We start from the raw sequence: 27,073 nt of genomic DNA on the forward strand, positions 1-27,073 counted from the left end.
GAATCTAGAGGCTTGATCCAGTACAGGTTTAAATTTTTGGCAAGATTACTTCAGAGTTGATTCTGTATGCACACATAGCATAAATAATTGTATCTCTTTTTACGATATTCACAACTGTTGCTGTTCAATGTCTGAATCTTTAATTCACTGGATGTTGCAAAATGCTGTTTCCTTCATTGATTTTTTTTATGTGAAGATGGAATAGTTTTTCAGAGAGAAACTTGCTGTTGTTTACTATTTGGCAACCTGTGACACAGTTTTTTTAAAAAGTCAGAATAAATCCTTGATGGTTTTCTTTATTTTTCAGTTTCAAAACTAATGAGCCAGTTCTCTAGCATGCTCCATAGTGACCAATTATTTTGTCTGGTTTTGTCTTTAAGTATCATTTTGACCTTATGAATTTAAATCTATCAGATAGGTTTCAAGTCATAGCAGTTTTTATTCTTAATGACACTCAAAAATGGTCTAACTTTGGCCAGGAGGTTCTTTAAGTTGGTTTTAGAGCACAGATTAAATGTGTTGCTATCACGTTGCTCTTGGTAGAGTCCCTCTGTCTTTTTTGGCTGCTCTTTTAAAGCCTTTCCAAGCCTTTCCTCTTTTTAAAGCCATCATTCCCTTTAGCATCACTAGAGTACACTCTCAAAAGTATTTCTATTTTTCCTTCAAAAATGTTCCACTTTTTGGAGTGTTGTATTGTCTTCCTGCTTAATTATTAAACTTCGCATCAGTCTAAAATTTCAACCTTAGCTCTACATTTAGAAAATCATAAAGGCCTCATATATGTATTGATAGCTGCATGTATGAACTAGAGCTGTACTTGGTTTTGAGATTTATTTTTGAGATATTTAATTGAGATGGCCTATCTTTGGGTTTCATTTCGGCCCCAAAATTCAGCCCTACAGTTATGTAGAGGAAGCAATTACTCCCATGCGCCATATGCCATTATTTGAGTCCTTCACCCTTTCCTTCTCAGGCAAAGTATAGAACCCCAAACCACTTTCCAGAGCCTTAATTCTTGCCTTTCCTATACAACCTTGAGATAGAAAGTATTTCTTTGTTTGAAGCATTTTTTCTCATGTAAATTCAAGATACTTTATATCATTACCTCCCCTTTTCTTTTTGGGACCACATCCTGGTCATCTATTTGTTTACCTGTGTCAACAATATTTCTGAAAGCAAAGTGTTATTGTAATGCATGCTGTTCATGGTAGATATAGTACTGCTAACTGAAACAGCCTCTGTAGGCCAGAGTCTGAGCTAAGAGTGTTCTCTGATTTATGTAGATTGGATGAAATACTAAAGGAATCCAGGGAATGGGATCAGTGGTTAAGAACATGGCTTTGGCTAATGTGGCCAAAAAATGGCCAAAGGCTAAAAGGAGTATTTACAATGAGTTCACTAAGACCTCCATTTTAATGTCAGCCATGAACCAAACTTCTCCCTCCATCCCCATTTATTGTTATGCTTTTCTCATAAGGCCATGGATTACTCCCACTTGATATCCCCTATAATTTTCTCCCATATTTTCTTTTACTAGAACATGGTAAAGAGAATAAACAATTATCCTCAGTTCTTTTTAGAATGGTGACAAGAATATCATGGGTGTGGTGTAGGAGGACTGGGTTCAAATTCCAGCTCTACCCTTATTTGCAATATGACCCTGGGGGGGTTAGAAAACTTTTTTGAGCCTCAATTTTGATCTGTAGAATAGGGATGGTAATACTGCTAACCTGAGAAGATTGTTTAAAGGATTTAGTCACATAGTGTATGCAAAGCATTAGCACAGGGACTGACATACAAGGAACCCTAAAGCAATGTTGGGTATCACATTGCCTGTCTGATCTACATAAGGCTCTCTGCTCCTTTGTCTGGCATCGTTTGCTGCTTTACAAAGACTGAAAACATGTACTCAGAGATTTTCCAAGAAACACATGTTTAGCTTAATAATTCTAATTTGGGTATTCTATCCAAAGAAAATCATTCAGAACATGTAAAAGCATTATGTACAAAGATGTTCATAGTCCTATTATTTATGATATAAAACATGTATATAACCACAATATTTAACAATAGTGAACTACACTTATCTTCTCAACAAAATATTATTAGAACCAATCCGAAGGTAATTATGAAGAATTTGAATAACATGCAAAAAATTTTTTGAGTACTGATTTTATTTCCTGCTCTTTTCTTTCTTTATTTTTTTAACTTTTATTTTAGTTTCGGGGGAACATGTGCAAGTTTGTCATATAGGTAAATTGCAAGTCATAGAGATTTGTTTTACAGATTATTTTGTCACGCTGGTAATAAGCATAGTACCCGATAGGTTGTTTTTCAAACTTCAACCTCTTCCCTCCCTCCACAATAAGTTAAATATATAAACTTCTGTGTGTAATATAGAAAAGGCAAAACTTTTGACATAAACATTAGACTAGAGAAGACATAGTTCTTTTTAAGTTGTTTGGTTTGAGTGATGTTTTTACTCTTTTCTAGTTTCCTGTTATTCACACATTTCTCCAAAAAATCAGCCATATAGGAAGTTAGAAGCTTCACTGATTTATGGACCTTTAGGTTAATGATTGGATGTCCTGATGGCAGTAGACTCAACCTCTGAAAAATCCTGTTGGAATTTTTTATTCTTTTGACTCCCATGTGGCCCCTTTAGAGCACTGAAAAACTTCACTGCTCAATAAGCAGAATTCCATACTACCTTTAAGAGTTGTATTTTCCATGGAAATCATAAACTCTGTGGATTATTTATTTTTTATTCATTTCAGGCAGTAGTCTGTATTTAAATTCTAGGCTAATTCTGCTAATTAACCCAAAGTGGAATATACACCTTCCTGTACATAAAGTATATATTCTTTTAAAATGAATTCATTATTGAAATTATTTATCAGTGACCTTCCCTATGTTCTCTAATGCTGCTTCTGACATTTAAACAATAAAAAATGTGTGGATAAGCTTTTGTAATAATTTTTTCTGATATCTTCATAAGAAACTTTCTAAAACAAACATCATGCATGGTCTGTCTTTAAAACTTACCTTCTCTGTTTTTATGTCATTCATTTCACTCACTAGGTATATATTTTTCTCATGTAAGCATAGTCCGTGTAGTGAGAGAAGATCAACTGGGAAATCATATTTCACATCCTTCTCATCTTGAAAGACCACGTGGCACATTTGAGTTTGCTCTCCGTAGCAGCCAGAGTCACCCTTTTAAAGCATAAATCAGATCGTGTCATTTCCCAGCTCAAAAACTTGCGGTGGCTTTCCATCACACATAGAAAAACAATCTGAGCTCCCACTGTGCAGCAAACGGTTCGGGTGCCTGCATGTGTGTGTGTGCACCTGGGTCTGTGCTAGGTCTCTGCAGGGGCAGAAGCAGGAACCACAGGTGGACTGCCTGCCCCCACAGAGTCACCTTCTAAGCACATGAGAATGAGAACATCACCATGGTGCAGGGCATCCGACTTTCAGAAAATGTAATTGATGGAAGAAAGCAACTCCCATCATCTGATTTAATGTCACAGCAGTATTCTGCTGTTTATGGTGCATCAGTTTTTTCATGAAGATTTAAAAAGAAGAGTACCTGAGGAACTGGCATTGGAGCATGCCCAAAAGAAGATTCTGAAAATCAGAAATGATTAAAGCAAGGTAAAGAACTGGACCAACCAAGAGAGGGCCACTGCCAATGAGCTTTGCTTCAGAGAGGCTATCAAATGAGGAGGAAGGCTGTAAGGCAAAACACCTGGCTGAGCACCTGGAAGAGAAAGACTTAGTGGCAAAGCAGCAGGATGCATTTTACAAGGAGCAGCTGGCTAGACTGGAGGAGAGGAGCTGAATTCCACAAAGTCACCACTGAGCAATATCAGAAAGCTGCCAAAGAGAGGGCAGCAAAGTTCAGTGACATGAGTTTTGTCCTGTCTGTGCTGATCTGCAGGCCAAAATTCTTCAGTGTTATCACCATAGCACACACCAGACACTCAGTGGCTTTGCACTAGCCAACGTGTAAGTGTGCTGTGTTCATTATGCCAAACAGAACATGCTTGAGAAGAGATCATAATATCAACTTCTGGAACAAGCAAATCTCCTTCAACATTAATTCCAGAGGTAGAACGTTTTTTATTTTTTCCTAGCAAGAAAATAACCCATTTAAAGAGAATACCATTAAAGAGAAGCACCAGAGGGTGAATTCTGAACAAATTATATCACATTTTGATCAGTAATGATTTGAAAAGACAGCCCTCTTGACCTTTTTGCACTTTCAACTTCTACTGGCCATAAAAACTTTCTCTTCTAACCAAGCTCCTTCATTTCATGACCCTTCACTCTAACAAAGCTAGGGGTGAGGGTGAGGCTAAGTTATTAATAATTGGAGTGTAAAGAAGAGAGGGAAAAATCTAGATCTTGGGAAAAGAGTGCTGTGTGAAATTGTCTAGGCTGTGGCATATTGGTTTTCTCCTTTGACTGTGTAAGAGTTCTTTCACTTTAACTTCTTATGATGGTCATGCCAGTAAGAGACAAAAAGGAGAGAAAATTTACCTCTTAATAGAATGATGTTTATGATTACAGGTGAAATAAGGCATTTTAAAAATCAGTATAAAGGCAACCTTAAGCTTATACAATATCTTCTCTATCGTGAATACTGACATCTTTTCTTCACTCACTATTAATAACAAATGTATTTTCTGATAGACAAAAGAGAAAAACAATCCGAAGCCCTTATTATTTCAGGCTTTTCATGCTCTGATTACCACTGACCTCCGCAACTTCATACCCTAACCTTTTTCCTCAGCTAACTCCACTGCAGCTACAAAGGCCCTCTGTTATTCCTTCAACATGCCAGTCTGTTCCTATCTATCTCACGACCTTTGAATTTGCTGTTTCCTCAGTCAGTATTCTCCTCCCACCAAACTTGTTGTTTCCTCAGTCAGAATTCTTCTCCCTCTAGAATCTGTCAACCTGTTCTCTCACTTCATGCAGGTGACACCTTCCCTAACCACCCTATTTAAACCACTCCCTTCTAATTCTTCTTTCCCTAACCCTGCTTGCTTTCCCTTCATAGCATCTGGGATCACATTATGTATGTATATGTGTATTAAGTCTAATGTGATAAATTCCATGAAAGTCACGTGCCAGCCAGATGTGAATGGAAGGAAGGAAGATAGCACTTAACCCTAATTCAGAGAGGTATTTTGAGAGGTTGCCTCATGGGGTAGAACCAGCAGGAGCTTGCTTGTCAGTCCTGGCTTTGAATTCTAGCCCTGCTACTCATTAGCCATGTGAGCTTGGCAAGCGGCTTATTTTCTGTAAACTTTAGCTTCTTTCTCTCAAAATAATGGGCATAATAGTACTGATATTGATGCTTAGTATAAGTATTCTAAAGGATAGTAGACTGATATAAATTTAGACCGTCTTTTCATAACATCATAACTGGTATACATTAAGTCCTCAATACATGATAGCTTGAAATTATTAAGTTGATAGTTTTCTAAAAAGTAGTTGACTTGGGCCATAAAACTAAGGTTTTTTTCTCTTTTTGACCAAGTAACTGACATCTATTAATTCTCGCAATTAATGGTCAGACATTGACCCTATTTCTCTACACTATTAAGTACCCAGTGGACTCTGTTTTAAGATGATGGTTGATTTCTTATGAAATTATGTTTGGAAATACAGAGGTTAGCATGTGTAGAGAAGAAATGCTGGGTGCAATGATGGTGGTAGTGAGACTATATAAATTGCAAAATAAATGTTTCCTGGATGTCTTATTTTTAATTTTTAAATGTTTACTGAAGAAGGAACTCTAGAAATCATGTCATTTACCCTTGCCAATTTTCTGACTAGGAGAAAGGGATTTCTAAGCCTTCCATCAATCTATTTAAATGACTGGCATAAATAACACTATTGCTTCTAGGAAAGTAATTTGCTAATCAGAGAAAAATAAAGTAGAGCTGTTTGTATAATGCCTCTACATGCTCACTGGCTGTAAAGCTATTTTATTTTGGTATAGACTGGCTAATTTAAAGCTGTTGTCTAGATAGCAGTGGCCTTCTTATCTTCTATATGTGTTATCATTAATAAAATAGATGAGCAAAAATACTACAAATTTCACTCTAATAAAATTTTCTCATTCTGCTATTTTTTAACCTTCAAAAAATGCTTAATTTAAACAAAATGGTTATGTTTAAGTTTTATAGTATCTTTGGCAAGTGCTCCTGTTTTCAAAAGCTATGACATTATTGCCATAATTTAATTTGGTTTAAGGAATATTTATTGAGTGCCTATTTTGTGCTAGGTTCTGCATTAGTCTGTGGGGATAAAAAGATGGGTGGAGCATATTTCATTTTCTGAAGGAGTTAAGGCCAGTGAGTTAGATAATGCTATGAGAAAATCATGACTAATGTCTTGATAATTATTATGAATAGAGGTGTTTTCAAAGTGTTAGTTGAACCCAGAAAATAGGTGCCTAAGTCAAGTTTGGGATCAGGCTTTCTGGAAGAGAAGGAGCAGAAGGAGGAGGGGCTGTCTGAGATCTCTTCTCTGTGCAACTTTTCACATTACTAATTGTGTTAGGCCATTCTTGTAATGCTATAAAGAAATATGTGAGACTGTGTAATTTATAAGAAAAGAGGTTTAATTGGCTCACAATTTTGCAGGATGTAAAGGAACAATAGTGCTGGTGTCAGTCTGGGGAGGCCTCAGGAAACTTTTACTCATGGTTGAAAGCGAAGTAGGAGCAGACATATCACCCGGCAAAAGTAGGAGCAAGAGAGAGTGAGTCAGGGGAGTGTCATACACTTTTAAATGACCAGATCTCATGAGAACTCAGCATCAGGAAGACAGCATCAATCCACAAAGGGGGATCTGCCCTCATGATCCAAACACCTCCCACCAGGCCCCACCTCCAGCATTGGGAATTGCAATTCAACATGAGAATTGGGCAGGGAAAAAAATTCATACTATATCACTAATTTTATAGGGCTACAAATCAGTAACTTCCTTTTACATCTCTTCAGACAATTAAGCAATGGCTGGATTATATATATATATATATATATATATATATATATATATATATATAATTTTTTTTTTCTCTAGAAACTGATCAAATTAGCTGTTGGTTGACAGAGACACTTCCCTGTGTTTTTTCCCTTTTATTCTATGGTACATCAAGGACTATTGGGATTTCCAATCTGTACCGTAAGATTTTCCCACAAAGAGCATATAAAGTCTTTTAATAATGAATAATGAAGAATAACAGATAAAACCTAGTAAACTTTTTAATTAAGCATTTCAGCAAGTGCTTTAAAAATCTGTGCCCTAAGGGACAGTGACAGTATCTTCAGCATATATTATGAAACATGTAGGAGACTATTTTTTGGCTTTAAATGAATATTCAGTTAATAAAGAGTAGAGTATGATGCTCCAAAGAATCTGAGAATTGTGTTTTATTTTTATTTCTCTAAAAGTTTCAACCCCAGAAATCAATTGCCTTTAAAGAAAACTCACAGTTAAATAGGTTATTTTTCTATACAAGCCACCCATCTCAGTAAGATTCAAGAGTTAACATTCACAGGAATTCAGAATGGTTTTTAAAAAGCAATTTGGGATCTTAGGTGGAAACAAAGCCAGTTAAGGTCAGAGCATTTCAACATCAGCTAACATAGTCTGGTTTTAATTTCCTTCTTATAAAATACATTATCTTGTGCACCTAAAGATATATTTTATTTCAAGCTCTTATAAATTGGAGAAGGCGGAGGGAAGGGAGGGAAGGATATATGTGTGCATGCAGCAAGGGATGGGAGGAGCAGCTGTCTAGCTGCATGTGGACAATCTTTTATTTATTTTTGTAACATTCCTCATTTGCCTCTTTCTCATTGTTTTTTCTTTGATTCCCAAATCATCTCTTATGCTCATCCTCACTCCAATAGTAGGGAAGAAAGGTATAACCTACAACCTCTTCCTAAGATATTGATAGGACACAATTATATATTAAACACATACAATATGTTGTTCTTTAAATTTGCTATTTTTAATTTTTGTTAGCAATATTTCCCTGTGGTGATGCAAATTTAGGGAAACTGCATTTCAGCATCAGAACCCTAAGTGCGCTTCCTACTGGGCTGATTACAGTGAGCTAATGTAGTGTTTCATTCACTGGATTCCACATACTTTCCTATATTGATTGCATTATCAGTAGTAGTAATCACAGATATCATTACCAGCCAATTACACAAACACACATCTGAGCTAGGTAACCGATACACCAACATTATCTCCTACAATTCTTAATTTTGTAATGAAACTGATCATCCTCTTGTCCAACTAAGCGTACCTACATATTGTGATGTCGTAGGCTTAAAGGCAAGTATATTAAATTATGTGATTGGTAATTACATATGTTGGTATCACAGCAGAAGGAGGGCAACTTGAGTATAATCTGTTTCTTACTCTATTCGAGGTCTGCATTAAAGAAGCTTAACTGCTGTTAAAAAATATTGACCCCAAAACACATTTGGATAAGATACAATGGAAATTATTTCTGCTCACATAACATGAGTGTGTGTGAGAATTGACATGGTCATGCAGTCATCCAGGGACCCAGGCAGGTTTTCGATATATTCAATACAAGACTGCCAAGGTCACCTGGAAGGTTCACTTAAGGAAAAAGAACATAAAATAGCTAATGGGAGATGTCTAAGGATAACCCAGGCAGAGAGGCACATTCATATTCTATTGGCTAGATCTCAGTCTCATGACCACACCTAAGTACCAGGAGAACTGGGAAGTATAGTTCGTTCAAAGAAGAGAAGAGCATGGATTTTGGTGAGCAGTTAGCGATTTCTGCCAAAAGGACTCAAAACAGAACTTGCTCCATTTCTCTGTTTAATGAATGCTTTTAATTACTTGCCTTGCCATTATTTAGAACTTTTATCAGGTTTGCTTTGCTTTTATTTTTTTCACACAATGCCAGAAGTCTTATAAAACCTAGATCCATGTCCTGCCTCCTAGACTTGTACATATTAAGCGACTAAAGAATGGAGAATATAAAATTACAAAGTATTTTTCAAATTTTTAAATAAATAAATTGTAATAAATTATTACAATTATTTTTCAGTAGATTAAATTGTAGATATATAGGTTAGATTAAAAGCTTTTCTGGACTATAATGGGTGTCTGTCTCTTAGTTCCATCCTTTTATTTTATAGACACAGAATGTGAGGGCTGGAGAGATAAATTATTTGCCTAATTGGACGAGTGTGGTAGTAGTCGATCCAGGCTAGTTTCTTTCCATAACATTATTTGTCATCGTTGTTATTTGCAGGCAAATTCCCTACAAAGTATGAGTCATTAAATAATGTCTATCCAACTTTAGAGATGAAATAAAACACAATAAATTATAATTGACATAAAGCTATCATGTCCAAATTTATGGGAAACGAGATTCAAGCAACTTTCCAAAGTTATTTGAAGTTTTGTAATAAGTTAGCCACTTACTTACTAAAAGTTTTTTTAAAAATACATTACTTTTCTTATTTAACAAAATAATAATGTCTTCTAAATAAATCTTCAACTTTAACATTATACAATTTGTGGCATGTATAAAGAGAAGGTGAATATATAATCACCACACTAATTAATATTTAGAATTAAAAGTTCCAGAGAGACAAATTACAAAATCTGAACTACTGAAATCTATATTTCTTTTAAGGACATAATCTAAAACATTATTTTAATAAAAAATTCTATTACTTTTTCAGGGAGCAACAAACCTATGAAATCAAAATTTCACTTATTTTTGGGATGTTGTACTAGCTAAAATACAGTGGCTTATTTAATTATTGTTGCCATAGTCTAAATTTCAGGCTATTTCTACAAAAATGTATAAAAAGGAATTTGCACAGGAAAAGTGGCACAAATCTAGATACACTCTAAATCATAAATTTTCAGATTTTTAAATTATGTGAAATCTGAAGTTTGCTCACTATTTATGTGAAATATGAACCTGTGGTTGATCTTGTACTATGGTTTAATCAAAATCATTAGAGTGTCACACATTCTTTTGTTTTAATTAAAAGAAAACTGCAGCACCCTCTTCAGAATTGGTTTTTATTATGGACATTATAAACACAGGTATAAGCTAATATTCATCTGTAGGGTAATGTTTGCATATGACATTGAATTAAGACTAAATGGAAAAATTATTTTAACTGAAGATGAAAAAGGCTCCGTTTCCTCCCTGTCCACTTTCCACCATGCACAAATACAAAGGTCCATCTAATTTTGTTATGTTACAAAAGAACAGTGTGAAATGTAGATAAGCAGGACAACCAGGCTTTGTAGCTTTCATGGTTCCCTCTTCCCTATGTTAACAGTCTGCATTCAGTTGATTTGTCGTAGTCTGTTGGGGCTGTTATAACAAAATACCTTACACTGGGTAATTTGGGAACAATAGAAATTTTTGTTCATGGTTCTGGAGGCCGGGGAGTCCAAGATCAAGTTCCAGCAGATGAGAGCTTGGTCTGCTTCAAAGATTGTGCCTTCTTGCTGCACATGCAGTGAAAAGAAGAGTCAAGAAAATGCACTGGAACCTCTTTAATAAGGGCACTAATCCCATTTGTGAAAGTAGAGCCCTCATGACCTAATCACTACCAAAGGCCCTACCTCTGAATAGAGTCACAATGGATATTAGGTTCCAACACATAAATTTTAGTGAGATATCAACATTCAAACCATAGCAAATATCAATGCTGAAAAATTCCACCAAAATACATAGTGTCACTATATGCCGCAAAGACATCAAGGCTAAGACCATCTTTTAATGTATTGTGGACTGTCATTTATATTGCTTTGATTTTGCAAGAATATTATATACAGTCTATTGGAAAAAAGAGATATATAGTTCTTTTTGGCTCCTTTTCTTGATATCGCCTCTTAAACTATAGACAATATGTGTTAAGATAATTTTTAAAAGGTACAATTTAGTATTTTCTAAGGAAACTGATATTGGTTCTCAAGGTGACACATTTTATTTTGAAAGGAAAATAATAGAAAAAAAGAGTTATTCTTTTAACATTTTTGTAATTTGGACTTTATTAAAACCTAACTCAGATTTTTATCGGTGTTATGGAAAGCAACTTTAAAAAAAGGTTTGAAAAACATGCTAATATTGTAATCTAACAAACACTCAGAACTACAAATTGACACTTTAATTTGTTGATCTTTTAAAGAACAATGTGTATTAAATATCATTACCCTGAGCTAAATGACAAGTAAAGACAATACATGGAGAAACTGAAATTACATTTCAGTGATCAATTATTTTCAATTGCTTGTTAATCTCTGAAGAGTTTCTGTGAAGGAACATACCTAGGCTCGGTTTTGCTTATGTTCCATAATTCCTTACTTTTAAAAAAATATGCGTTCTGATGTTTTTGTATTCGTAAATTTTTAACTGTCCAACTCTGCATATATTAAGGTGGCACTGGCATCCTAAGTATGACTATATTTTAAAAGTGAGTAATTTTATTTTTATAACACTGAATATGCTTTCTTTATACTATGATGAATTTTGCTTTTCCGTCTTTTATTTGCGTAAGTAAAAATCTTCGTTTGTGCATCATCATGTATCTTTTTTTTTTTTTTTTAACTGTAGGGCTGGCTATTTGCCTCAGAATATTCCTCTGGAGATTATCAGATACCTGTCTGAGGAGAAGGATTTTCTTCCTTGGCATGCTGCCAGCCGAGCTCTTTATCCTCTAGATAAATTACTGGACCGCATGGAAAACTACAACATTTTCAATGTAAAAAGATATAATTTTTCTTTCTAATTTTTAGAAGATACACTATTTTATTCTCTTTCTACTATTATATATGCAACTGATGCCAAGTTATTTTAGTTTGTTCTTCTAGTTTGTGTTATCCTGATTTTTGTCCTGATTGTCTATGCAACACAGATGACAATTATTTGAAGAAGAAATTTAATACAAAATGCTGACCTAAAAGTGTCAATTAAGCTTAAATGCTTCAGAATTTAAGAAGAAATATACATGGCAAATTTTTAAAGTTCAAACTTACTTTCCAAGAGTTAGAGGGCTCTGTGTTCACAAAGGACTTAACCTGGGTAGAAAGATCCCAAAGATCTTAACAGAATATAGGCATTTTCAGTAACGATTCTTAGTCATTATTTTTATCCAAAAGGGCATACTGAATTCAATTCACTGCCTTAATTAACAAGGATAAGATCAACATTGAGGCAAAAGCCCATTCGTAATTGGGTCCAAGGGGATACAGGAAAGCAAACAACAGACAATCCAAAGAGACAAGAAGACATGACAAACATTCCAAAATGTTACCTGACCAGATTTTCTGAACTCAAAACCTAGTAAACCAAAATTACACTGCTCATGCCACCTAATCTGATTTAATAATCATTTTCAATAATGTTAGGATTAAGTACTGCTCATGAGCCTTTTGATTCTTAAATTTCTTATCACTGTGCCTTCCATGATGTTTGAACACTATTTGTTTTCCTTTAGTTAGTGTAAGAGCCTGCCCTGTGTTTTATAAAATTATCTTATTTTTTATACTGTACTAATTAACATACACATTTGGGATTACTGAAAAGTGGATTCCTGTGACATGAATCTTTTTATTGGAGCCATCTGATTTCTGATGGCCATCAGAATTCCTTCCTTTTTATTTTTACTTTAAACCTACAGAAAATAAACTGTTTAATGATTTTTTTTTAAAAATGGGAATAATTACGTTCATTGTTAGTTTTGTCTAAGCCCTTAGAACAGACATGCAAACAAATGGGTCATTACAGTTATGATACAATTTTTTACCTGCTAGAGAAAGATTACACATTAATTTCTCCCTAACACAAAGACACTGCAATATTAAACCTTTGTAAAAGTAAAATATATTTTTGAATATATTTGTACATTAGAATAGCGTATCATGTCAGATTCCTTGTTTTCAGTAAACAGTTAAGAATCATTTTTATTGTAATTTCATTGTTTGTATTCCTTGGCAAAATTCAAGAGCACATTAAAGTGAGGGAGAGCCAACCTGGGCAACATGGTGAAACCCCATCTCTACAAAAAAAAAAAAAAAAAAAAAGAAATACAAAAATTAACTGGGTGTAGTGGCTTGTGCCTGTAGTCCCAGCTACTCATGAGGCTGAGGTGGGAGGATGGCGTGAATCTGAGAGGCGGAAGATGCAGTGAGCCGTGGTTGTTGCCACTGTACTCCAGCCTGGGCAACAGAGTGGAGACCGTGTCTAAAAAAACAAAAAATAGTGAGGGAGAGCATGCCTTACCTTGATACTGACACTTAAATGTGTCATTAGCTGAATGAATTGTTGACTTTGAAATATCATTATAATTACACTGAAGAGTTCTGTGTATCTCAGCTTCATCAATACTAGGCCATTGGTTGGGCCAACATAGTAGTTTTGCATTAAATATGCCCTGTTGATATAAAATGCGTAAATATTAGATGTCCATTTTCATATAGTATATCTATATACATTTGTACATATGTACACATAGGTGTTATCAATATTCTTTGTTTTCCTCATTTTGTTACAAAAGTCATCATCTAAAATATTTACTCATGCAAATTACTTAGTGATTTAATAGGAAGAAGAGTAGACTTGTACCATTCCAATAGCATTTTATCCCTCTTTTCGATATGTGAAATACTAAATTGAATAAAATTATAATAGAACATTACTGTACTTATAATTTTATGGATATTTGAAAGTAGATACATTTTAAGAATATTTTAATTTTATTATAGAATTTTAATTGTCAGCATACAGAAGTTTTAAACTGACCTTATCTTTATTTATTCTATACCCCATTTAGGAATATATCTTAAAGCAAGTTGCAACAACGTATATCAAGCTTGGGTGGCCGAAAAATAATTTTAATGGATCTCTTGTTCAAGCATCCTACCAACATGAGTACTGTTTTATTTTCTTATCATCTTCTTTACCCCTAGAGCTGTACAATAATGTACTACTAGTGCCATTGTGACTTTAGCAGCATGAGACAATCTTCCTTTCATTCTTCATCTTACATTTCACTTTCCCGAGAGGACTGCTGCTGGGTAGCACAGTTTCCATTGCCTGATCCTGAGAACAAAGACGTTTCCTTGCTGTGTTTTAATTTAAGATCTACCTTTATTGGTGATATTGAGATCAGAACCCATGCCTCTCACTGGAGTACTGTTAAACTTTTAGTATGTTTAACTTCCACTCTGCCTAAGTGACTTTTACTCAGCAGCATAGGATTTCCAGATCTAAATACCATTTTTATGTTAATAATTTACTTATCTACTATTTAGGGAATGAATTTCCCTAACTTTCTTTTTAATTTGTTTCCCTTTTGATGATATCTAGAGAACTACGTAGAGAAGTTATAATGCTGGCCTGCAGTTTTGGCAACAAGCACTGTCACCAACAGGCATCAACACTTATTTCAGATTGGATTTCCAGCAACAGGAACAGGTAAACTGAGCCAAATCCTGTATTTCTGATATTATTTAATAGTGCTTTCAGATTCTCAGTGGATGCATTTCATTTACCCACTGGAGAAAAACAAGATAAGGAAAAACAAAAGCATGCAGCAACATTTTGTATCAGGTTCACAGCTTCCAAGGCAATAGTGTGAAAGTCACAATACAGGTATCTTTGAAATGTTTCATTGACTTTATGCTAACTTTATTAATTTAGGTCTTTATTTTTAAATATATATAAGTTGTCACCTTATTTCAAGTATTGAAAGCTCTGCTATCTCATAAGAACAAAATAATGAAATTCAATCCAGACTCTTTCGGGTTCTTTATAAAGGTTGTGGTATTTATTCATAGAACAATTACCAGCATATGTCATAAACAAAGTAGCATAACAAATGTTAATATTAAAAACTAAAAATAAAAGGTTATGAAAAAAAGATCTTTCGTTTTTCAGTGACCCTTGACAATCACCTTAAACTTGTATCTTATCTTAGAATTTTGCAATCTAGTATTTTAATATATGAGGTTAAAATTGTTTAATTAAATTACTTTTGAGGAAAAAAAATACTGTGCTAAATGTCACTTGTTAATGAAAGGAATACTAAACATAAAAATAATCGAAGATTATTGGTATTACACCTACAGTATTTTAAGCCTTCTTAAGGTACCTTTATATTTTCAAGGGTATTAATGTACCATTTCTTTTTACACTTTGGACAACTGATATCCATTCCTCTCCAGTTTTTGGCCCCCATAACTGGAGTCTTTCCTCCTAGGAAGGAAGAGAAGCTAGGGCTTGATTTGTACAGATGATGCTATTTTATGTGCAACAGTGGGGTTGTTCCTGATATGCATGTGAGGGATGATCCCATGGGCAACAAAGAAAGACACTTGTACTGGTTAAACTTAGAGAACTGCAGTCAGTATAACCTACTTAGGAATGAATTGGTATTTGTCTTGTTAAGAGCTGTTTAGGTTTAGATTTAATATCTAACTGACTAGATCAAAGAGTAACTATTCTGTTTGAAAGGTCTCTGTAGGAATCTTTCACTACATTATTTAGTAACTCATCATAATACCTCACCTTCCTGTAGCATTTCCTGCTTGCCCTCTAAATTAATTGTTTCTGGTCTTATACAAGCTAAAAAGGAAAACATTTTATCAGTATCATCTGCCAGTTGATCTATCATATATTTGAAGACAGTGATCCAATATTTCATCTGTCTTCTCTAGAACCAAACTGTACCCATTTTTTAAATTTTCAAGATTTTTTGCTAAGTCTTCTGGGAACTATTTCATTAGATCTGAAAGTGTTATACAAACCTTTTTGCTATTTTTACCACCTCCTTCAATTCTACCACGTTTAATCAGACCATGGAAATAAACATTTATCCAACATAAATACAGCCAAAATTTTATTAAAATCCATATCATATATACATATAAAAAAGATGAAATGTATTATGGAGAAATTATAGTGTCTTCTCTCTTCCCTTTTGTTTTTGTGTGTTTTGTTTGTTTTTGTTTTATCTTGCTATCAACATGTGCCCTTTTTCAGAGCTGATTATTGTTTTAACACTTTAATGGGTCTACTCACATAAACATGTTTTTCTACCATGTTATTAAAATTGGACTCACACCATTGCATCACCATAATTTCTCTAGAAAGCATTCAAGCCTAATATCACTGTCTAAATTTTAGAAATATAGCTGTTGGGGAAAATGCTATTTTAAAAATAGTTCATTTATTTAAGAATACTTTTTGAATAATTCTCAGTACCATCTGGTAGCTGGAAATCAAAGAAGTGGATCTTAACATTCATAGAGGAACTGTTTTTTAAACAGTTTTATTTTGAAGTAAGAACTAAGTGCAAGATAGAGTGTGAACACAAAGAAAGGAAACATTACTATCTTGGAGGGATCTCATTCTGATTCATGAAGGATAAGTAAGATTTAAGTGGATAGGGGCAGGACTGAAGGCAGTGGTAGGTATCTATCTATGAATATGTAAGGTGGGTAGATGGGAATTGCAGACAGAAGAAAGCCACATGCGTTGCTGTTTAATTTAATAATTGCAGTCACGTTTGACTTGTAAACTTCAACAATTCATCAGCTCATTTTGGTTTTGGTAACTCTGCCACTTATCTGTGGTAAAATAATGAAATTTGGGCCAAACAACTTAAGATTCTTTTGTCATTTCCTTCATTAATTCTATTTTATATTCTCTGCTTTGCTTTCTTTTGTAACTGGGAAAGTAAACAAGTTAAGTGAAATTAACTCTGTTTACTAAGATTTGCTTAACCCACTACATGACGTGCCCAGCAAACACAAGTCACTTCCTGCAGCGAGGACACATAATATCCACTATGCTGCTAGGTGTGTGTGAAGATCAGAGGTGTAATCTGTATTTTTTGGATGACAGCTTGATAATTAAACAATAATGCAATCCTGTAGTTGGTGCTGAGTTTAATCTCAAATTGAGTCAAGAAGGAAAGAAAATTTTTTTTTAAATGGCCCTATAGCAATAGACCAGTAATCCTTGTTTGTTTGCTTTTTGTTTGTTTAACTGAAGCCTTAAATAGAGTGATTTACAAAAGTCATCTAAGAAAAGAATACTAGAGGTAATGTAGTAGTATATTTATGAAATGTCTTGGGAAATAAATATTTATTCTAATATGTCTACAAAACAGTGAGTCATAGAAGTAGCAGGGATTGCAAATTTGGGGGTGTTGTACTATTATGCAGCATAATCTTGATACATTGGGGATATGGGTAAAATCAGTGACATCAGAATCACAAAACTGGAATGAATGTGAAAGGTGCTGCAAGGAGGGATAATGGGACCAAAAAGTACAATGAATAGCTAGGGATGGTAGCAGCAGAAAGAAAAATTCACAAGTTACAGTGGATGATAAATTGAATGAGTTGACATTCTAATACCTGTTAAAATATTCAAATGCTGCAGTGTGTTGAATTGCAATGGTGATGTCATGCATAAAAATGGATTGAGCTACATTCAGGTCTTGTTAGGCTGCAATTTGGAGACTAAGTTCAACAAAAAAGCACATTTCAATGTTATATAGTAAATGTTTATTGAATTGAAATGAATTGAGAGTATTCATTTTGAAACTGAAAAAAAAAGTCAATTCTATAATAAAAACCCTATAATACCATATTTGATCGCTGGTATTTAGGGTTTTCTCTAAGTAATAAATTTGACCAGAAGTTAAATATGTATCATAATAATGTATTTAAATACTGTTAAAGGGCACAATTTAAAGCTGTAAGCCAATACAAAGTAAAGTTTTAAAGCATTTAATCGAAAGCATTACTAAATAGATAATAATGTCCATTCCCTAACATAAATTGAAGACTGGTGTCTTCACTATACTTAAAAAAATACGCTGAAATGTTTATTGAATTGAAATGAATTGAGAGTATTCATTTTGAAACTGAAAAAAAAAGTCAATTCTATAATAAAAATTCTAAGTAGAGGCACATCTCTACTTTGCAACATACATAATACATGAGCTTCACTACTTATTCAATTAATTATAGCATTACTAATATTGTCTTTAATGATGATCATAAAGCTATATTTTCTTTACTATATTGAGCATTTACTACATTATGGATGCTGGCTAAGTGCTTTTTGTGTATTATCTCACTATTTTTATTTTTTATTTTACCAAAACCAAATTCTAAATTTACAAAGGTTATGCAACTTGCCAAGTTTATATGATAATAGGTGGTAGAGCTGGACTTCTTTACCCAGCTTGCCTGCCCCCTAACACTGTTGCATGTGGTTCTGTGGTATATTACACTACTATATATTAGTAAAATACGTTTGTTCAAATATGGTAAAATAAATAAATAAAAATTGTCCTACAGACCTCAAGTGCTCACTTCGGTGAGTAAGCAACAGTTTTATGTACATGGGTTGCATGGTGCTATATGGCAGAAGCCAGTGGTTTTTGAACCTGAACATGCACCTGAAACATCAGATGGGATGAAAACAGTTTGTTGGGCTCCACCCTCTGAGTTTCTGATTTAGTAGGTAGAATGAGGCCCCAAGGTTTTGTATTTATAACAAGTTCCCAGGTAATGTTGATGCTGTTGATATAGGTACCACACTTTGGGAATTGCTGGTGTAGGGAAAGGTTACTGTTTTCAGAGTTGAGACACTTGTGATCAAATTGAAGTTGTTTCCCTAAATAACCTTGGAAAAGTCTTTTAGTTTCCTCATCTGCAAAATGGCAATCATATTACTAACCACACAGGTCATGAGACTTATGTAAAAGAATGCCTATATAATACTTAACCTTTGCAGAAAATTATAAAACACTAGTGTTCTTCAGAGTTACCCTCTACTTGTTTTCACTATCTTTGGGTAGTGGGTGGTGTGAATTTTAAGTGGGGACAGTAGAGATAGTAACACTTATTGAATGCCTTCAATGCTCAATCTACCCTCTATAAGTTTTGGTTCTTACAAGGGTGTGACCTGTGACATAAAATACAAAACAAAATGCTACCTTAGAGATTCTCAATTAGGAGCAGGAGGACATTTGCCCCTTTTCCCCTATTTTGAAGAATAGTGCCTGTCTTGGCCTCTGGCAAATATAACTGTTTCATCCTTGCTCTTCTTAATCAGTTGCTATTCATGGCAAATGTCCCTTTGTCCACCAGAGCTCACTTTGTCTCATAGTGTAGAGTGCTCCAGATAACTGTGTTCCTTTATGTCTGATCCTTCTCATCAATGTTTGCTTTTCTTATGTGAAAACATAAAGGTGGAGGGACAAAAGGCTCTTTTCACTATGGTCTGTGTATATCTCGCCCAGAAACCTCATGTTTTCTTTCCCCAAAACATAGATCCTAACTTACTGTTTATGTTTCCAAGTTGGTGTGGTCCTATTTCCTCAGTTCTTTATACTGCTATTTTTCTTTTTCTTATTATAAAATTGTTCCACTCTAAATTTTCATAGGCTAAAGTAAGACCTGCCACTCTAGTGCTGTAACCAGCATAGACATTTTGTAGACCAGTGAATACAGCAAGGAGTTTGTATGGAATAGCAAAAAGAACAGGGCTGCCCGCCCTGCCAATGAGCTGGGCTTAGGAATTAGCTTGTCCTTTGTCATTAAATGGTTGTGGCTTTAGACAAGTCAGTTAACTTCTCAAAATCTCAATTGTATTTCTGAAGTAAGGCGATTGCCCCCAAATTTCCAGTGCTTATATCAGCTCTAAAAGTTCAAAATTTCACACTCACTCAATATAAAACTTGAGGGCACTTTTTTTTTGTTGCATCATATGCTTAGAAAAATAACTTTAAGGATAATCATCTTCCTTCCTTCACCTTTCTGCCATAGGAATTTTATATATCAGTAGTTATAGCTATTCAGTTCATTGTGAATTTTTGCCTGCAGAGTCCTAGCACAGAAACTTAGAGATTGGTCATAAGAGTCTTTAAAGAAGAAAATGGTATGGGCACTTCTGGCATTCACAATTATCATCAAAATCATCATTACTGTTGATACCTCATTTTCAATTTATTCCTTCATAGTTCTTTAAGGTTGAAAAATAAAATATTTAATATGCTGCATCCCTCATTGTGGACAGTTGCAATATTGTAGGACCAGATTCACCAGTCTACATATGGGTAATGGCATGTCTGGTTAATAGTCAACTTGACTTTCTTTTTTTCAAAAAAACGAGATCTCTTTCTATTATCCAAGTGCAGTGGCACTGTCATCAGTTCCTTCACCCTCAAACTCCTAGGCTCAAGCAACACTCCCACCTCAGCGTCCCAATGTATCTAGGCCTACAGCCCCACACCACCACACCTGGCTAATTTTTTTTTTTTTTTTTTTTTGAGACAGGGTCTCACTACATTGCCCAGGCTTGCTGGTCCTAAACTCCTGGTCTCAAGCAATCCTCTTGCCTTGGTCTGTCAAAGTGCTGGGATTGACTGGACTTTTAACTTTTCTAAAATAAGATGCTATTGCATATTTCTTCCATAGTTATAAGTTTACTTGTTTTAACCAGTATTAATTCAAACTCTTACAGTACTTGATTCAGATGTAAAACATACTGAGCCTCTGCCATGTTCCAGCCATCATGCTGAAAGTCACCAGGGATCCAATGATGAACAAAAGAACATGCCTCCTGCCTTACAATCTAATGGGGTAGACCAATGCTAATCAGATGTCAGATGTAATACAAATAATGTAGTATTTTAACTGTGATGAGAAGCCAGATGGAAGGTTTATAGGAGAAGGACAATTTGACCTGTCAGTAAAAAGTTGACTTCCCTGCAGAATGGCAACTGAACTGGGGTCTACAGGAGAGATGCACATTCTTTAGACTAAGAAGGAAAGGAGGTGTTAAGTGGAAACAACAGTGTGTAAAAATGAGCTTCCTTCACAACATCCTTTCTCAAGATTAGATTCTTGATACTTTCAAAAAGTTTAGCTGATTGGGCAGAATCTGTACTGAAACAAGAACATCCTCTAAAAATTTTGCAAGCTGATTTTTAATTTAATCACTTTGTTTTGTTTTTATTTGCTGAGAGGAGCAAAAATCCCAGTAAGTTGATTATGCTCCTTCATCAAAGCTTTAGAGGATCTCTATTCTAACATCAGAATATGTCACCAAACAAGTGTTTTGGAAAAGCTATATAGAAGAAAAATAATATATGAAATGTAGTGAGTGTACTTGCTATCTGAATTTATCCTATTGTGAATTCTTTTGTCAAAATGAAAATCCTTTTCATAGACAGGAATTGCTACCTGGCTTATTATTTGTATAATTACAGGTCTTCATATATTACAATTAACTTAAATAGTGGCTATACCTGAATATAGACAAGAACTTTTTATCCTTCTTTTCAACTAAGCTTTTCTGAAATCACACTGAAAATACCACTATTCCTTGCTATTTAGAGAATTTAATACATGCCAACTCAGTTCAGTCCATCATGAGATAAATGTTTGACTTAATGACCTACTTGAGGGACTAACTAATCTGGTTGTATTTTTAATTTAGTTTTTATATAGCAGGGACTTTAATTGCTTCTACAGCTAATATAACTCCAGTGAGTGCATATTTCTATTCATTTTCTTATAGTCACATTTAGTTTCTAATCTAAATGCATTAACGACTTTATATTCTAATTTAAAATGCAGAAATAATCATACACTTGTATTCCTTTTCCTAACACTTTGGTCTTTTTCATGACATTTTACTTTTTTAAAAAATTATATTACTAGCCATGCATAGACGCACATAGTCAATAGTTATTTTTTCAAAGTATCTTAATTTTTACATAAGTATGCTTTTTTGAAGGTGATGTGATTTAATTTTTTTTCTTTGCAGTATAATTGGATCTCCCCCATTACTGCCAATAGTAATTTTCTTATTGTGCTAGTATTGTTTGCCTAAAATTATACTGATTTCAGACACTTCTGTGTCTTCTATCAAAAGATATATGCCTATTGATTAGTTGTAGAATAGCTCTATTTTAATAGCCCAACTGTTTATTACAGTACAAGTGCTCAGTGAATATAGATTCACATGGGCAACTAAGAACAATGCTTATTAAACTTATAATAATAAGCATTATTATTTGCTAAACTGGAATTTTGTTGGCTGAGTAGCCAAAAAAATTTGCAGATTCCAAAATATTTGTACTAAGACACAGTGAGTATGTTATACTGACAGATTGAGTATAAAATTCATTGCAATCATTGCCAACCACTACAAAGAAGAGATTTCCTTCACATTTTCCTAATGTAATATAAGCATTCATATTATCACTAAGGGGAGTCCTTCAACAACACTAATATTTCCTTTTTGTTTACTTTTTCCCCTTGTGATTAAGGCTTAAGACTGATTCTATACATATAATTCACTCTATTTCAAAATAAAAATGAAAATAATTTATGTTAGTCTTCTAATGATACTGTGGAAACAATTTAACATTGTGAAAAATATGGTAAAATATGGAAGCATCAATATTGTTTCATTTTATGTATATATAATGAATATATATACATATATATAAAGTATTTGAAAAGTAGGAAAATTAGAACTTTCATCGTTCAGAAATTCTTGGCAGTAACAGCAAAATTAAAAGCACACCCACATACATCTGTGGGTTGAATAGTGGCCTCCAAAAGATGCCTTCAAATCCTAATCCCCACATGTAAATGTGATTTTATTTAGAAGTAGGATTGTTGCAGATGTAAAAAGTTACGGATCTCAGTATGAGATCATCCTAGATTTAGCGAAATCTCTAAATCTGGTGATGAGTGTCCTTATAGGGGAAAAGTAGTCAGAGAGAGATACCGGGAGTAAGTCATGTAAAGACAGAGGAGCGCCAAGAATTGCTGGAGCCACTAGAAGCTGGAGAGAGGCATGGGTATATTTTCCCTTAGAGTCTTCAGGATAAACCCACCATGGTTTTGAACTTCTGCTCTCAGACCAGCGAGAGAATAAATTTCTGTGATTTCAAGCCACCAAGTTTATGGTAATTTATTTCGCAGCTCTAGAAAACTAATGCACACACCTTCAGTCTCTGCCTTATATTCAAGCCTTGATGTATAATCAGCAGTTTTGATTTTTTTCCTTTGTTTGATGGAATATCAGGGAGGTATTGCAAATTAAATTTTTCACTTTAACAAACTTCATCCTTATTTTTACTTAAGATTTACATTAAGAAAAGGAGGAATAAAAATACTGAGGATGCAGTTTCTTCTTGTTGCTCACAAAATTAAGATAAAATTATAATCATCAGCCATTATAATATTATTTTTAACTGTATAGGGAAAAAATCATGGGAGTGATCCATTCAATGAAGTAGAATAATATATGGAAATTTCCCTAAAATTCATAGCAAAAAAAAAAAAAAAAAAAAAACCTACCCATACTTATTTTTCAGGATCTCTTTACTTCTAAGTATTAGAGTTTCTTCATTTTTTTCTTTCTAATGACTTAAGATTCCACTTATAATTATGAAATCAAATAGAAAAAAATAAAGTGACTTATATTTAATTTTCATATATAAATCTTATTTTATCCTATTTAATAGGATATTATATTTAATTTTCATATATAAATATTATTTTATCCTGAGATATACAGAGCAGGCATTCAACATGTACTGTTTACTCATTTTCTTCAGACATATGTAATACCATAACCAATTACATGTATATATGCATGTATACACCTTAAATATTTCAATTTTTCACAAAATAATAAACCATGTCAACTCTTTTAAAATCTATTTCTCAGGTATATCATCTCACAATGCAAAATGCCCCTTTTTGCCTAATTTGTAACTTTTTCATTCAATTATGCCATCCTCCTTTTTGCCAGAAGCTAGGTTATTTTGTTTTGTTTTCAGTAATTTTCTGTTACTTCACAAAATAGGACTAGATTCTTAACTATTTAAGTGAGTATCCTTTGTCAAATTTAATTATATCAGTATTCCTTAAAATACACATATATATGAGATTCATAATGCGTTTCACTGCTTTTCACGTAAAAAGAAAACAGGAAGCTCAAAATACATTTCAGCAAAATCACAGAACATCTCGGCTTGGATGTGAATAAGAAAATTTCTCTTTTTAAAAAGTACAGCATTTTTTAATATAATGAATCAATTAAATACAACTGTCAATTAAAGGGCTAGAGAATTGTATTTTGAGCAATACACATAAACACGCACACAAGTAGCAAAATTTGTTTTGGCCAAAATAAAATCCATTTTTGGTTGGGAAACTTTTAATTGAGAAAAATGTATTATTGTTCTTCTACTCAAGACAGCTTTATGGTTATGCCAAAAAACTCAACAAAATGGCAATAATCAATTCTTCCCAGTCTGAGGAATCAGCCTTGTTAATCTCAGTGTCCTTGACAGTGCATTAGAGATTAAGGGAAACCACATTTGCACTGATTCCTCACATTTTTGGAAGTAGTACATTGATGGATAAGAGAAATCTGTGTAATTTTTCAACATTTGTGTGAAGAATACAAAAGATGATGACAATTGCTATAAATCATTCCTGAGCAACAAATGTTATTTGTCGAGATGTAGCCTAATATAATCCAGTGGGGCTTTCATAGACACTCAGACCTGGGTCGTGATTTGAATGAGGACAGTGCTTGTGTATTTGCTATGGTAACTAATGTTTCATTCTTATAATTTATCTTTCATCTTAAGAAGTTAAGCTAAAGTGCTAATTCCCAATTATTGTGATTCAGACAACACCATTAATTTTTGTTTCTATAGTTAGGCTTTATATGATAGCAGGTACTTAGATTTACAGTGCCCTGACCAGAGCTGAGTGAAGAAGCAGTTTAAATATTCATAGTCAGGATGGAGCAGATGAGTTGAAAAGCCAAGGATAAGAGGCAGGCGATTATCAGGATACAATTTCTCATCTTTAACAAACACTGGAGTCTATAAATAGGGCAATTTATCAGCCATTTCACAACTTCTACTACAATTGTATACTTCTTAAGTATTAAATTATGTTATGCTCTTAGAGCTATTTATATTGGCAGCCTGCTGTTCAGTGTTTTAGACTGAGTCATCATAGATATCTTAATTTTTCTACCTATAAAGCATTTCTTAACTCTTTTAGGTATAATCGATGCTGGATATATTGCAAGAAAATCATAAGGGTTCTTAAATACCCAGCATTTAGGCTTTTCAGTAGGATGTGTTTAACACTGGACCAAAAAAAAAAAAAAAAAACTAGACAAGTCACGAATTTTCCTCTATTTGCTTTTTTTCTTTACCTTTTTGTAGGTCTTTGTCATTCTTGCCTTTGTCATTCACACTGAATTTTTTGGCCTCTGTGCATTTCTCACTTGTGTTGTTTCTGTCTTTTTACTTTTCCTTTGATGTCTCCTTTTTGACCTTTTCTTTTTAATGTTATCTGGGCCACTCAGTTTCTTATGTTTTTGTGCTTTGGCAATTATATTTTATAAAGTGATCTTATAGCCCAGCTACTTAACGTTCATCATCCCTCTTTCTGACTATCCAATTTTATTTCTGCAGAATTAATAGCAATTTTATATATGGAACTTAAACCTTTAAAAAGTAATTTCGTATATATTACTTAAACTTAGATGAAGTGAGTGTCCCTTTCAAAGTACATTTACCTTAATTTTAAAAGCCACTTGAAAGGAATGCAGTTACTTTGAAGAGTAATCTTTTGATAGATTCAGGCTGTTAAGAGTTAAGATCCCTTGTCCCCCACCAGCAAGTCTCTTTCTTTTCATATAGAAAGAGCTGCATATGCCTCTTTGCAAACATGCAAAATTAAAATATTAAGAAGTATTGAATATCATTTTAGGACATATTCAGATAATTTTAAATACATTTATTCTGTTCTCCACCAGGTTTCTCCAGTGCTATTCTTTTGAATTTCACAGGGCCGTCGCAGACTGTTTTTGGACTACCTTTTCCTTTGTTTCGAGATTTTCCTATTTCTTTTGGTTATACTTAAGGTTCAGTGGGAATGCAAATGCTGTTTGGGCACAAGTGAGAAAGCTCCCTAGAAACAGAACCACCCTAGCTTCAGCATGAAAGGTGCCTAGCAAACAGCATTCCTTCCTAGTGATCTTTCCACCCATCACTGACTATGCGTTTCACTTGGGATTCTGTCCCCTCTTTGCTAGGGGGCATTGTAGAGATTTCTAGAAACCATATTCTTCCTGGTTGCCAGGGTTTTTATGAATTTAGTGGTACCATATTTGATTGACAAGTATACTAGTAAAGTTAGGTGGGATTATAAAAGCGTATTTTATTATAATGCTTTCAACTTGAGACATATTATCAATCATGTTTTTCAATAAATTACTAATTCACTTTCAGTGAGATTCTTATTTTTACTACTGCTTTTTAAAAATTTCATTACTCATTTGGGAAAGATGGTTGTTATTCCATTTCCGTAATAATAGTAATAAAAATAATGAGGAGGAGTGTCATTATCAAATATTGAGAACAATTTGCTATTTTCCCAGCACTGGGCAGTGCACATTGTGGAGATAAAGCCCCTGCCAAACCCTTTATATACACTAGGCCCTGTGCTAAGCACTGGACAGACATCTTATTTAATCACTGTAACAGCCCTGTAAGGAATTATTATCCCCATTTTCCAGAAGGGGAAACTGACACATAGGTACAAAAACTTGCCCATTCCTTCTAAACAGCATTAGGTTTTATTCACAGTGGCTTCATTAGCAGCAGACAAGAGGCTAAAGAATGAGAATAGAAAGAATTGAGAATAGAGGACACTATGAACAAAGTCAAACTTTGTAAATGCAGGTTATTTTTCAGTTTGCTATTTCAAAGTCATGGATTTCCTGTCCCCATAGAGGTAAGGGTATAAGCATTTGTAAGGCAGAACAAGATTTGGAATATTTTCTTTTTTTTTTTTTTTAACCAATGCATGAGTTTTAATTGGATGCTAGTTTCAGAGGGAAAACATCTTTTTTAATTTTTAATTTTTTATTTATTATTATTATACTTTA

General features: G+C 33.9%; 1 protein-coding gene across 3 annotated transcripts in view; it reads left to right on the plus strand.

The window, feature by feature from the left end:
- TRHDE (thyrotropin releasing hormone degrading enzyme) overlaps nt 1-27,073 on the plus strand; it is a 393,091-nt gene that overhangs the window by 334,806 nt on the left and 31,212 nt on the right. For all 3 annotated transcript variants that reach the window (XR_010148080.1, XM_016923853.4, XM_016923855.4), the window contains exons 13-15: nt 11,663-11,810; nt 13,881-13,978; nt 14,417-14,524. Coding sequence is in view for 2 of the 3 variants with exons in the window: in XM_016923853.4 (XP_016779342.1) it covers nt 11,663-11,810; nt 13,881-13,978; nt 14,417-14,524 (354 nt within the window). In the remaining variant the exon portion in view is untranslated. The remainder of the gene's footprint in view (nt 1-11,662; nt 11,811-13,880; nt 13,979-14,416; nt 14,525-27,073) is intronic.

Source organism: Pan troglodytes, chromosome 10 (assembly GCF_028858775.2).
Source record: "Pan troglodytes isolate AG18354 chromosome 10, NHGRI_mPanTro3-v2.0_pri, whole genome shotgun sequence".
In the NCBI taxonomy this organism is placed as follows: Eukaryota; Metazoa; Chordata; class Mammalia; order Primates; family Hominidae; genus Pan; species Pan troglodytes.